The sequence below is a fragment of the Engraulis encrasicolus genome, chromosome 18 (assembly GCF_034702125.1).
Source record: "Engraulis encrasicolus isolate BLACKSEA-1 chromosome 18, IST_EnEncr_1.0, whole genome shotgun sequence".
Taxonomy (NCBI): Eukaryota; Metazoa; Chordata; class Actinopteri; order Clupeiformes; family Engraulidae; genus Engraulis; species Engraulis encrasicolus.
In genome coordinates this window covers 20,459,461-20,472,804 of record NC_085874.1, presented here as the reverse complement: position 1 = coordinate 20,472,804, position 13,344 = coordinate 20,459,461, and the positions used below count along the sequence as shown (strand labels likewise).

Here is a 13,344-nt window from a genome sequence, read left to right as displayed (position 1 = left end):
TTTTATTTTGTATTCATCAATATATAGACATAAGAGTACAATTCATGTTTTTTATTCAAATCTGAACAATAGCAAGCAAATGAAACATTTAAACGATCTGTTTGCATATTACAATCACCATAACAGAAGTGGCAGAGTGGCCCTCTTCCTGTTCTGGAGAAGTGGGTTGTGGGCCACAGATATCTGGTTCAAAGGGGGAATTTTAAGAAAGACTCTCTCAGCACAATTGAGCACCTCCTCCATAAGTAGGCATGCAGAGCATGTTACAATCACTTCCTGCTCAACACAATACTTCACATTACAGCACAATCATTTAGTCCTCGTACCACATTGCAACACGTTCCAACACGTGCCGAGGTTTAGGTAGTCGTCAAGGGCAGTGAGCAAGTGTTGAGGATGGAGAGTACTCATCTTGCTTCTCACGTCTAGAAACACTGAACAACCAGGACCGTCAACTGTTGAAGGGAAGAAAAAGGTAAAGAATCACACGCACGCACGCGCACACACAAACAGACAAGTAAGGCATCACACAAGGTTCACTGAAAGAATGCCATTGTCTGCCCACTTCACTGGCTACATCTACACTGTAAACCAGAGAGCTCTCGCGCTCTCCCTCTACCTGTGGCTTTGGCCATTCACCCATGTTCTGGGAGAGGAGCGGTTGAATCCAGACTGTAACCTCAACTGGAATATGGGGGATGTCATGTCTGACCTGAAGGAGAGAAAGACACAGTTAAGTGTTAAAGAACGGACTTCAAGCCATTACTCATATGCTTACTCGCTTCTTCACAGTGTATCAATGCACACAGCTTCATTTTTTTTGCTGCTGGAACAGCACAATGATTGGCTGACAGTGGGCCTGTTTACATTTCCACAATTATCAGATTATTGGAATAAACAGGTAATTGGAGATGCACCGGATCCTGATTTTTAGGATCCTGCCTGATACCGGATCCACTGCTTAAGATCCTGCCGGATCCGGAACCGGATACCGTATCCTACGGAAGGGTTGAAACACATAGCCTACTCACACACGTGGGCCCTTTTGTTATTACGTTGGCTCAAACTATTTTTTAGACTCATTGTCTTACTGCCACACTGCCTGCAACGGCCACTTCCAAAGGGCTTTCACTCCATGCAGCAATTGGGGTTGTGAAAGACTGACTGAAAAGCCTAGGCTACGCAAAAACTAGAGATGCACCAGATTCTGATATTTAGGATCCTATCGGATACCGGATCCACTGCTTAAGATCCTGCCGGACCTGGACCCTGTGAAAAACCCTCTTATCCTGTCGGATCCGGAACCGGATCTTGGATCCGGTGCATCTCTACATTGGAGTAAACTGTTTGTTGTCGTTTACATGCAGCCTGTCGGTTACATGTGTTCCACTCAAGTGTGTGACACGAAACTGAAATTCAAGGCTTGTGATTGGCTACTTATCATTCTAGAATGTCAATAACCCGATAATAGCCCGATTATGCTGGATACATGTCTTGAGAAATCAGTTTATTAGCCAAAAACCTTCCTGTGCTTATCGGATTTTTACATTGCATTTGGCAGACACTTTATAACCAAAGCAGACTTCTCATAAACCGATTATTATAAAACGTATTCCGTTTATATGAGCACTTGTTACTCCTAAAACCTGATCTCTAACGGTTTATTGATGTGCATATAAACAGGCTCACTATACAACCACTGTTGAGATTTCTATTGACAAAGCTTAAGTATACTGTATAAGAGTGATTCTACAATTCCCCTACGCTTTTGGCAAAAGCAAAATGTCAATTATCAGTATTTTTTTTCAACTAAATGACCTAGATGTTTACATAGTGTATATATTTAAGTTTCCAAACAAACAAATTGCCAAGCTTAATCTTAAATCATTTGATAAATACTCTAATGAAAGCGAACATTTGCTTAATTATTTTGTCAACAGTGTTATGGACAAATACTATTTCATTTCAAACATATATAAAAATACTACAGAGTTGAAACAATATATGTTTGAAAGTGCTTATGTCCCTTAGCAGTAATGTTGTCATTAATCTGTGCAACTGATATAGAAAATGTGATTGTTGAGCTTCATAAGTAGGATTTTATGAGTCACTGTGATACAGACTGACACATTTTTCATCATAAATCCCTGTAACGTCTGATTTGAATATAGTCACCCTCCTTACACAAGACTTCCTTCTCCAGAGATAATCCCTAGTGTATGTTCATAGGATTTTTCCAACACATAAGGGATCAATAGCGCAAAAACACTTTCAAAACAGTCAACCGTGTTACTCAACTGTGTTACGGTCAACAGTGCAGGGGAACAAGTCGGCACTTTTTTAGGAGAAAAAACAGAGCAGACAAACCCATCTCCCTAGAACACAAATTATTTTGTTTGTTTGTCTGTCAATATGGATATAAATTGGCAAAAACATACTCCTCAACTGTCATCAGTGTTGCCAGATTGGGCTGGTTTCCGCCCAATTGGGCTGCTTAGGATGGCCGTGTGCGGGTAAAAATGGCATCTATCAGAAAAACCTTCCCACTGCCATATAAATCAATAGAATTGGGCGGGTTTTTAGGGCGGATTTTGATCATTTTTTGGGCTGGAAATCATCAGCCTCATCTGGCAACCCTGACTGTCATACTTAATTGTAACACCATTGACGGTAACACCGTTGACATTTCAGCCATTTTTATGGTGTTGTGCTAACTGAGGACCTCAGAAGTTCCACCACAACACCTTTATCAATTCATGTATCTGTATGCTTTATCTGTGTTTTTCTACATGTGATTTCTAATTCAGATTCTTATGAATATGTTGATAACACCGTTGACAGGCAATTTTTCCCGCTATGAGAACATGAAAAAGAATGGATTAAATTATGGAAGGATGGAGCTCAAAATTTACCAAAAAGTCTTCCCGTATCCTGCCAAAGAGGTTATGACATCACGTGATGTTATTCGTATGGCCTAAGACCAAACCATTACTGATTAATGGAGGAGGTTTCAGACCGTGACACGGTTAACACAGTTTTCGTGGACACACACAAAATGGCAAATTTCATGTATAATGGAAAGGACAGTGGTCTTTCTGACAGTTTTGTCATATTGTGATGATTACTGTGAATCAACATTTGCAATCGTCTTGGGCAAAACAAGTTTCTTTACATGCTAATATGAAGACTGAATCTGACATTTGGAAAACAGGACGACATGAAAACGCCCAAAACCAGTATTAAATATTCATTCTTGCTGAGGGAAATAATGCTATGTCTACACTTTCTGTATTATATGAAAGATAAATGTTTTCTAATGTCCAAAACATCATTGGATGCAGTTAATAGTTGGTGGAATTGCCAAATAAAATCCACGGACTTAAAAGTGTAGGCGAATTAGAGAATCACTCATAAGTGTATAGTATAAGCATTAGTTGTTTTGATTTTTGCGTCTGGCTACACGGTCACTGAATGGTAGAAAAACATGACAAAGTGCAAAGAATTAGAATTTTCATCACACCTTTTATTCCTACCTTTTCATCTGTAATTCTGATTTGTTTTCTCACAGTTTTAGAAAAGCTACAGATTACTATTACCTTGTGGGAGTGAGAGGGAGGGAGGTTGGAGTCCCTGTTAAAAGAGGCAGAAGATGTTTGACATATACACTTAGACCACTTACAATTTGAGCAACATTTGCAGATGCCACATTTACAACATATTTAGTGTGTCTGTGTGTATTCAAAAGATACCACTTCTACTATTTTGAATGCAAAAAAAATCTAAAATCTATCAGGAAGCAGCAAAACATTATTATTACAAAGGAACGTCTAAAAGGTAATACTTACTCATCCCACGGTCATAGAGGAGGTTGAGACTGGGCGCTGCAGAGGCATTACTTGGCGGAGTCTACAGACACAGAGTGGATGGATGTGATTACGTTCACTTGACAGAGGAGGGGTTTTTTTTATCTTAATGCTCTAGATGGTAATATACACAGCTTTGAATAGATTCTCTATGTGCCATCAGTGATGCCTAGCCGAGATTTTTCAAACCATTGTTTTGATTTTTTTGCATTAAACTTGGAATTTGAGCAAAACCACTTCTGTGGTTATCATTAATGCTTACTGCAGATTAATCAAGTCATTACATGTCTGAGTTTTACATAGTGTTTTTCTTCCAAAGTAAATACATTACGTGTTGAGCGGACTGCCTTGACATTTCTCTCAGTCTCTGCAAGGAATCATATGGTCCTTGGAGGCTAAAGGACACAGGCGACACAAATATCATGACATCAAGTTCATATTAGGACTGATAATTTATCTCTGATGGTGGTGCATTGTCCTCAATGTAATGTCGGTGTGAGCTACCAACCTTCCACTTTGTTGATGATTGTTAACTGTGGGAAAATGGCAGAAAAAAAGACATCAGTACTATTTTACGTCAAGTTATACATTGTTTATATGACTATTGTAATACAACTGTACTGTCAGGGGTCCATAAATATTGAGACAACGGCAGCACAACATACATCTTTATGGCTCTATACCAGGGCTGGGGAACCTTTTTCATTTGAGGGGCCAGTTCAGTTCTTATAGTCCTCCAAGGGGCATATTATGAACACAAACCAGGATTTCCCCCTTCACTTTAGGCTTATATGGAATGCGGCCACCTTTACAGCAGACCCCATATTCTCTAGGTTCACTAGGAAATAAAACTTAATGGTGTTTCAAATGTAATTTTTAAGATTTCTTGACAAAACATGTCATATTTCAATTGAAGCTGCATAACATTAAAATTATATCAGGGGCCGGATAAAGACGTCCTTAAAGTGATACTGTCCAATTTTTGGAAATAAGCTTATTTTACACCTTCCCTTGACTTGAATAGTAGGGGGTTACCATTCTCCTGTACTTTCAACCGTTCTCTGGGTATGGCAGTGCAAATTTTACCTCCAAGCTAGCAGTTAACATTGAATCCTATGAGACCAGTTAGCCGCCAGCTGGTCGCATAGGACTAAATGTTAACTGCTAGCATGGAGGTAAAATTTGCACTGCTATACTCAGATAACGGTTGAAAGTACAGGAGAAAGGTAAAACCCAATCATTTAACTCAAGGAGAGGTATAAAATAAGCTATTTCCAAAAACGGGACAGTATCACTTTAAGGGCCGTAAATGGGACTCTATACCATGGATGCCGAGGTAACGACCCGTGGTTCAGATCCGGCCCGATTGCACATCCCATCTGTCCCGCGGATATTATAGAAGAGAATAAGGTGTATCGTCTTTGGATTGAACTGAGTGGATATCCTCACACTGTCTAAAGTAAGCCCTTCAAGGATCAAAAGATATACTTGTATATGCCCCAGTCAGACGAAAGGGCTGTATACGCTGATATCATCTTGAATGTTGCTTTAGAGGGACACTGTGCAGGAAATGGTCAAAAAAGGTACTGCAACTATGCTGCTTATTGAAATTGGGCTGCCTACCCATATGAAAAAGAATTATATGATTCATATACTGCAAACATGCATGTTCCTTACATGAAATCGTATGGAAAAAATGTGCCAGATTTGCAAGAGTCACTTATACGTTTTCTAATATATGTCTATCATGATAGTCGATTATGGCCCCTTTTCGAAAAGAAATACTATATGGAACTTATACGCATGCCATATAACATGACTGCATGCAGTATAAATTCTTATAAGAGTTTGACATGCCAACAATGCATAATACTATATTATATTGACTAAAACATAGGAGAAAACTACTATATTCCTATAGAAATAATGCACGTTTTATGTTAAAATCATATTGAAGTCTTATTCAATTTACGTGTGGGACTCTGACCGCTACACCAAAGAGCCAGGCTCGTTGGCATGTTAGTCAGAACACACCCACAACCCTAGTGATGGTCACTCCATCACATTGCCTTCCCCTTCGGGAAGCGTGCGCTTCACACACTCATGGTGTCCCTCACGCAACTGCCCATCATGCTTCTCTCCTATCCAATGTGCCCCATCATCAATGCTTCACCTATCACTGAGGTCCCTCACACGGGGGTAACCAATCCTGGGGGTCCCTCACATGGAATTACGGCTCACACACCATGGGTACGCTTCCGATGGCCTCACAGTACCATCCCACTTCTGACACCATTCATAGCGAAGGGGAGTAGAGTTGCCCAGCTGGGACTTGAACCCAGACCTTCTGGGGTAGTAAACCGGGGCTCTGACCGCTACACCAAAGAGCCAGGCTTGTTGGCATGTTAGTCAGAACACACCCAAAACCCTAGTGATGGTCACTCCATCACACGTATGTTCCGTACATGTTCCGTAGTTGGATTTTACAGACTTCCTATATTAAGTTTATATGAAGTTTACAACTTGAAATGTAATATTCGTATATAAATTTTATAAAGTTTATACATTTAATTATATGCAAACCTGATTTAATTTGTACATTTCTTAAACAGTTTCTGACACCAATATTTATATGAATTCTGCACATTTGTCATATGAAGCATGAGACTTTAAATGTAATATTTGTATATAACACAGGCCTAGACAGTCTAAATAAGCTTCCCAAAAAAAAAAAACAACCTGACGAAGAACTTCACTCATGATTTTTTATTTGTCTTTCTTGACTGTCACTTTGATTATATATAGGCCTATATTGCCTAAAGACAAATGTGTGTATGTGTGTGTGTGTGTGTGTGTGTGTGGGGGGGGGGGGGTGTCTGTCCCACATTGTCCCTCCGAAGCATACCCCTTGTCCCCCCTTGGACTTATTAGCAGGTGGTCACCCTAGCTGGAAATAAGCTACAACAAATATTGCATGGTGCACCTTTAAATATGGCATACACATAGGGCCTACTGTAACATATACAATAACATGGCACAAATACAGCACACATCTGATTGGCATTCATCCAAAAACAGCACTATTTTCAAATCTTTTTACTTATACGAAATATATAAGCCCATAGTAACATAAATCGTGTATGGCATATATTACTGAAAATGAATAAAAAAATAGTTAGATTTGTATATGTGGGTTTGTGCCTTGTATGACCCTTATACTATTCTTATGGAACAGATATAATCCATATGCGTTTTTAATAAGACTTTTTCATATGGGTATTGCCAAATTTGATCTTTACATGAAAGTTTACCAAGTATTAAACAAATATTTTCTAGTATGGTCCAAGTACAGTCATTTTTGCAGCTAAAAATGGCTATTTTTGGAAATTCAAAATGGCGGACCATGGAGAAGATGTATGAAAAATGCAATTTTTCCAGTCATAATGAAAACTTAGAATTTGATGCTGGTGGTAAGTATTCATGAAAAATGTAACATTAGTGAATGGGCAGCATGAATTCTGGAAATAAACAACTAAAAATCTCACACAGTGTCCCTTTAACAATGTACAAATGCACTAATTTTGCCATGCCTGCCTACTTGAGAAATCACCCACAATTTGTACATTGCTGGTCTTCCTTCCTCTGTATTCCCCACAATTATGTATGTGGTATGTCCTCTTTGTAAAGTAGCTTTGGATAAAATTGTCTGTTAATATAATATGATGTAATGTAATGTAGAATTCATTGTTACCTGGAGATGTTACGGCAACGGGTAAGCACACCTTTTGAATGCTTCTGCACAAAGAAACAACAGTAATTTTTTTTTTTAAATTAACAGCTGATAGAAAAAAAGCAAACAGTGCGTTTCACCGGAGAGCAGAGCAAATTCACAACACAGCAAAATATTAGCAGCAGCAGCATTGAAGAGTTACATTGAGGTGTAACAAATGAGAATAAGATTACCCGTTAGACTGATGCTTTCCTGGTGACACCTTTGGGGATTAAAAAAAACACAGGTTTGATGGCATCATGGAGAATGCTATCAGTTGTGTATGTTCGTTGTATATAAATCAATGATAAGGGCACATCTCAGTGAGTATAGCAATTATATTATTACAACATACAGTGTAGACACAGTTTGGTTTTGGCAACATACTGTGCTTAAACTTTAGCATTTTTGATAATTGTACACGTTTAAAAAGATAAATGTAAATAAATACAATTTATTACCCTGCTCACTGGCATGTGCTTCTTAAGATCCGCATTCTCCTTCTTTAGCCTGAAAACACAGAGAAAAAGAATATGAGTAGATTGTGTTACAGAACTGACACAGCCCACCTGGGAAACCCTAATTGTGACAGCACTCCACAGCACACAGTGCTCATTGCACACAACACAAAGGCATTTTATGCCTCACCCATGCAAGGCGGCAGCCCCAAATGGCGCCCCGTGGCAGTACTGCGACGGGACGGTACCATGCTCAACGCACGTCAAGTCAAGAAGGAGAATGGGGGAGCAGCACTAGGTAGTTACTCCCCTGACCAACCTGGCAGGTCAGAAATCGAACTGGAGTGAAATGACATCTGGTGTCTGTATAGATCCAGTCGGCACGTCTGGCTTAGCCAGGCCGCGCCCTCCTAGTGACACAACACTTTTGTTGTTGCTTCTAGTCAGGCCAAGAGCAATGTAAATATTGTTTCTGATCTCCCGAAAAATCAGGAACTCCACCCACTTTGTAAGGAACCAATCAACCAGAAGCAAACCAAGGGAGGCGGGTCAACAATGCCGTTTGGGAAACATTATTTGTTATGCTCGTGGTCAGACCAAGTCTCGAAGAGATTTCAAAGTCGATGATAAATCAGGCTACGTTTGGCCCACCCAGCGAAGATGCTTGTTTTCCCCTCCATTTCCCCCGCCCGCTGGGCGAGCCAGGCAGGCCGATTAGCAGGGATTGGCACCATACGACCAGTGGGCAGAGTATACGGAGGGGAAAACGTCTGGCCCGCCCAGTGGGCAGAGGAAACAGAAAGGAAAACAGGTTCGGGCCGGACGTCCCAACTGGATCTATAACAAGTGGTTACCTAAATGTGGGAAACACAGCGATTGCACAAAACTAATCTAAATTAAGAGTGACATTTACTGACGTCCAATCACTGTTGGGTTCTGGGCTTTTATGGAAATCAGCTATTCTGTAACACTAGCAACCCTTGGGCTACAAGCCTGACAGCCTAACCACTTATAGGAGATTATTGAGATAGCACCACCTCTGATTAGGGGTGGGTATTGCCAACCACCTCCCGATACGATACGCATCCCGATACATGTGTATCCTGATACAGTAATGAGTATCGTAATATTTCAGACCTACATTTTTTGTTTTTAACCATTTTTTTCTACATTTTTAAGAAAATGGGCATGAAGGACCTAATGTTACTTTTTCCTGTAGAGCAACAGTTACACTGTAGTGAATGTAAAAGACTAGCCTGGGCGAATAGCCGACTGTTGACTCCGTCAATCAGTCTGGCAAAAGCCATGAGGAATCCGTCTCCGTGGATGATGGGAGATGGTCTGATCTTACTCTATCATTTAAATTAATTGAAGTTCCAAACTCAAATTAAAACCCATATTGTGCTTTATTAGCATGCCTGTTACGTTATAGCGTCGCAAAAGCATACAAATAACAAAACGAAAGTGTGAATTTAGTTACCTTAACCAATCAGTAATGGAGCTCGCGGGTGAGTTCTACGTCACCACTCTCAACTGTTTGCTGATTGGTGAAACACTGAGAGAACCGAGCTCGAGGCTTTTGCCAGACGATGTGCGGAGCCAAAATCTTTGGGTGGAGTACAGAGGATGGCGTCGCGAGGCTAGTAAAAGACTGCCTTCACAAAACTGTAGGTCTGGCAGTTGCTGTGTGGCATTCAAAATTCAATTTACTGTATGCTATTAAGCTTAAATGAAGTATCAATACTGACACCTCTGAGGTCCGTGACGATATATCCTGATACCGATGTTTTGAACACACCCTTACCTCTGATACTCCTCAGCAAGTCCATTCAGTCTTCTTTCCAGCTCCACTGATCTTTTCTTGTGATACATCATACTCTTGTTCATCTGCTTCAGCTGGAACTGGGCAACCTGGCCAGAGAGAGACCCAATGAGAGGTTATGTACAAATGTTGGGAAGGTAAGTGAACACGTCACTGCTGGAAATGTTAAGCACATAAATATTTTCTAAAAGAAACCTGTGTCATGTGCTCCATGCGTGATTGTATAAGCTTCACGGGATCTCTGAAGAAAACTTGTTCTTCAGGTTTCATCTTCTTTCAAAATTGTATCCCCACAGATGACAATAAGGATAGAAAATAATACAGAATATGCATTTGTTAATTGTTAGTATGATTCGAGCAAGTGACGGGATATCACTTTTGCTTACTATTTGTTCCATTACTGACCTGATCACATATCTGGAGGTAGCTACAGCTATTTCCACAAATACCACAAACATCTGAGAGAGAGAGAGAGAGAGAGAGAGAGAGAGAGAGAGAGAGAGAGAGAGAGAGAGAGAGAGAGAGAGAGAGAGAGAGAGAGAGAGAGAGAGAGAGGCACTTTGAGAATCATGGCAACATTGGCTTGGGCATAACATACAAGGTTATATAACAGAACTTTGATATGAACGTGTAGATTTATATTTAGGCCTACTTGGAGTGATGCAGCTTTCACAGAAAATATGGCCACAACTGGAGATGGCGAACTTTTTGCCATCCTTGCGGAAACACCTGTTACAGTGGAACCAGTCCATCCTGCTGGACAAACCATAGAAATGGTACAATGTTTTAGATCTATGAGTTCTAACAATTATGGACTAATACAACATAGTTGGGGCATTATCAGATTATATAGATTATATTAGAGATTATATATTAGATTATATTGTCTGTTACACATGAAACAGAAAATTGTCTTTGGCGTGGCTCCAGTGATTCTCACAGACATTAGACAAGACTTGACAAAACAGGACAGTATGCATCCTGAGGCCGTTGTCATGCTCAAAAGCGACTGCCTGCCAGAAAACGACTGACTTCATGTACTACTACCCCCTGTAACTCTGGACTACAGAGGGTCAACCGCATCAAATTCACTGTACATACACCAGGCACCCTCGACTGTCACCCCAGAAATGTTGGTAAGTATTGCCCTTTTCAGTCCTGATTTACAGGGGGCAGTGATATTCTTGCAACCGCTAGGCGTCAGGATTGCAACGTCCAGAGCCGTGGTCTAGTACAGAGCCGTATATATCTCTACTCTACGGCTCTGGTCCAGTACTCGCCAAAATGTATGGGGTGATAGTCGAGGGTGCCAGGTGTATGTACAGTGACTTTGGTAAGCTAACTCTCTGTAGTCCAGAGTTGGGGAGGCAGTGTATGAAGTTTCTGGCAGGCAGTCACTTTTGAGCACGACACCTGCACCACCTGTCGGATAGCTGGTCATCATTGTTCATCTCTTTCAGTAGGGTTACAGCTGAGGGGATGAAGGATTTCTTGTGTAGGCTATCTGTTTTTGTGCGCCAGTGCAACATTGAACCGTCTACCCCATGACAGTAGTTGAGAGGATTGATGGAAGGGGTGAGAGGGATCCCATGATCTGGCCAGCTTTCCTAATCACTGCACCACTGTACAGCTCAGATAGGGGGGGATGGAGGTGAGCCAGTAATTCTGATAGCCTGGTTCACTATGCGTGACCGTTCTTTTGTCTAATAATGCCAATGAGTTGTAGGCCTAGAAAGCTAGCATAGTGCTAACGACGTTTACAGACAACAACAGTTGTAGCAAAACTGCATTCATAACCTGTAGCTTTTTTACACACAGATAGGGCTACTGAGTTTAACTGAAAAAAGTTAGTTAAAGTAAATCAACAAACTAAACTACGACTGTGGTAAAGAAGACATATGCGAATTATTCGACAGATTACTTTGGCAAGACCACATAAATTGACAATGCAGCCTAACATCACTTGCAAAAAAGATGTGTTCCTTACTTACCTCATTGAGCTTCCCCTCTTCAAACTATGAATCAAGCGAAAGGGAGTTCTTTTTCTAACTTCGCTTGGTGTTTCACTATTATGGGATACGCTTAGGGCGTGACCATCTATGGAAGCTCAAATGACATTAATATCTACACGGGTTCATGTTAGTTGGTCTCAGAGCTGTCTGTCTGTCTGTCTCACAGACTTCTATTATAACGTCAGTGGTCTGTCTAAATTTCAGTAGGCCTACCATATGTCTATCAAGGAAAATAGGCCTACAAGAGTTCCAAATCAAAGTAATAAAAGTTGGATTTTAATTTAATTGAATTCAATGCTTTAATTGAACATAATTCAATTAAACATATATTTCACTTCATTTAATTTTATTTAGGCCTAATTTAACTTAACACGTTTAATTCATTGGAATTTTTCAGGCCATTGATGTGTGAAGAAGACTCCATGCAAAAACACGATGAGTGTGTTAATGTCTCTAATGCATAGGTGTTGTTTTCTTGGCCTATGAAGTTAGAAATAGAAGCAGAACTTTTGTCTCACTACAAGTTACAGCGATAAAACAGGCCCAACAGATGCACAGAGTAAACAGGCCTTTATCACAAAACTTAAATAAAATATATGGTTACTTACTATGTAGTAAATGTACAACTAACAGGTATTGCCCAGTAGCAAAGACATATCGCAGAGCAGCCTCATAGCCCTGGCGTTTCAATGCTATTTGAGCAGGTGGCAGTGTTGGATGGCGAGGGCATACCTGTTGTGTGCCATGCTGAGGCGGTCACCTATGCCCTCCCCAAAACCTAACCCATCAGTGAAATCATGTTAGCATGAGGGTGTTGTTTTTCAGTGCAGTGGCCGCTTTATGCCAAAATGCCAAATGCATAGTAGTCTGGAGGGAATTTGTGGATTTTCATAACAATTGTTCACTTTTTGACAAGTTTCTGATTTTTTGCAAGGTGTTAGGTATGGGTCTAAGGTTTCCAAAAATCATCGGAGGCAAGTTTGCGGCGCCCCCTATTGGCAGGTGTCCATTACTTTCAAAATGGCCCCTGCTGAAAAGAAAACGGGTTGTATCCTACCTTATTATGGTCTGAAAATGTTGTAGGGTGCAGCTTTTCCAATTTCACTAAATAAAATAATTGTTATGTAAACACCATATTACTATTTGAAGGTAATTTCTTGAGAAATACCTGGTCATGGTCCATTTTTGCTCTAAAAATGGTCCATATTACCAAAATCAAGGTAAGCTGTGTTCAGAAACCAATGGTCAATGACTGAATTTGTAGGTGTGGTATTGCAGCTGGCTATCACAGTCAATTGAAGAATAAATGAGTTTCGATTGCGCGGCCTAAAATGACTAAAATACAAGTCATAATACAATAAACAACAATATACTGTGAACAATAAAATACTGTGAAGTCCCAGTAATATCTAAACGAACA

The 13,344-nt window shown here is 40.3% G+C and overlaps 1 protein-coding gene across 1 annotated transcript; it reads right to left on the bottom strand.

Annotated features, from left to right (window-relative positions):
* Window positions 1-5: 5 nt before the first annotated feature.
* On the bottom strand, window positions 6-11,985 carry LOC134469147 (RING finger protein 212B-like). Its single transcript, XM_063223223.1, has 14 exons — window positions 11,904-11,985; window positions 10,565-10,665; window positions 10,318-10,370; window positions 10,108-10,185; window positions 9,895-10,001; window positions 8,094-8,142; window positions 7,827-7,855; window positions 7,615-7,658; window positions 4,372-4,396; window positions 4,195-4,258; window positions 3,846-3,906; window positions 3,597-3,630; window positions 620-712; window positions 6-455 (listed from the first exon to the last, which is right to left on the bottom strand). Exons 1-14 carry the CDS (start codon window positions 11,906-11,908, stop codon window positions 452-454), a joined length of 747 nt encoding a protein of 248 aa, XP_063079293.1. The 5' UTR covers window positions 11,909-11,985; the 3' UTR covers window positions 6-451.
* Between the last annotated feature and the right edge of the window lie 1,359 nt (window positions 11,986-13,344).

Bases quoted from the DNA above. Each gene is read 5' to 3' on its own strand.
- LOC134469147 (XM_063223223.1), bottom strand. The intron at 7,659-7,826 runs GTAATCTTATTC...TTCTTTGTGCAG, and splicing joins GGAAAGCATCAGTCTAACGG to AAGCATTCAAAAGGTGTGCT. The intron at 4,397-7,614 runs GTAACAATGAAT...ATTTTCCCACAG, and splicing joins CGTTGCCGTAACATCTCCAG to TTAACAATCATCAACAAAGT.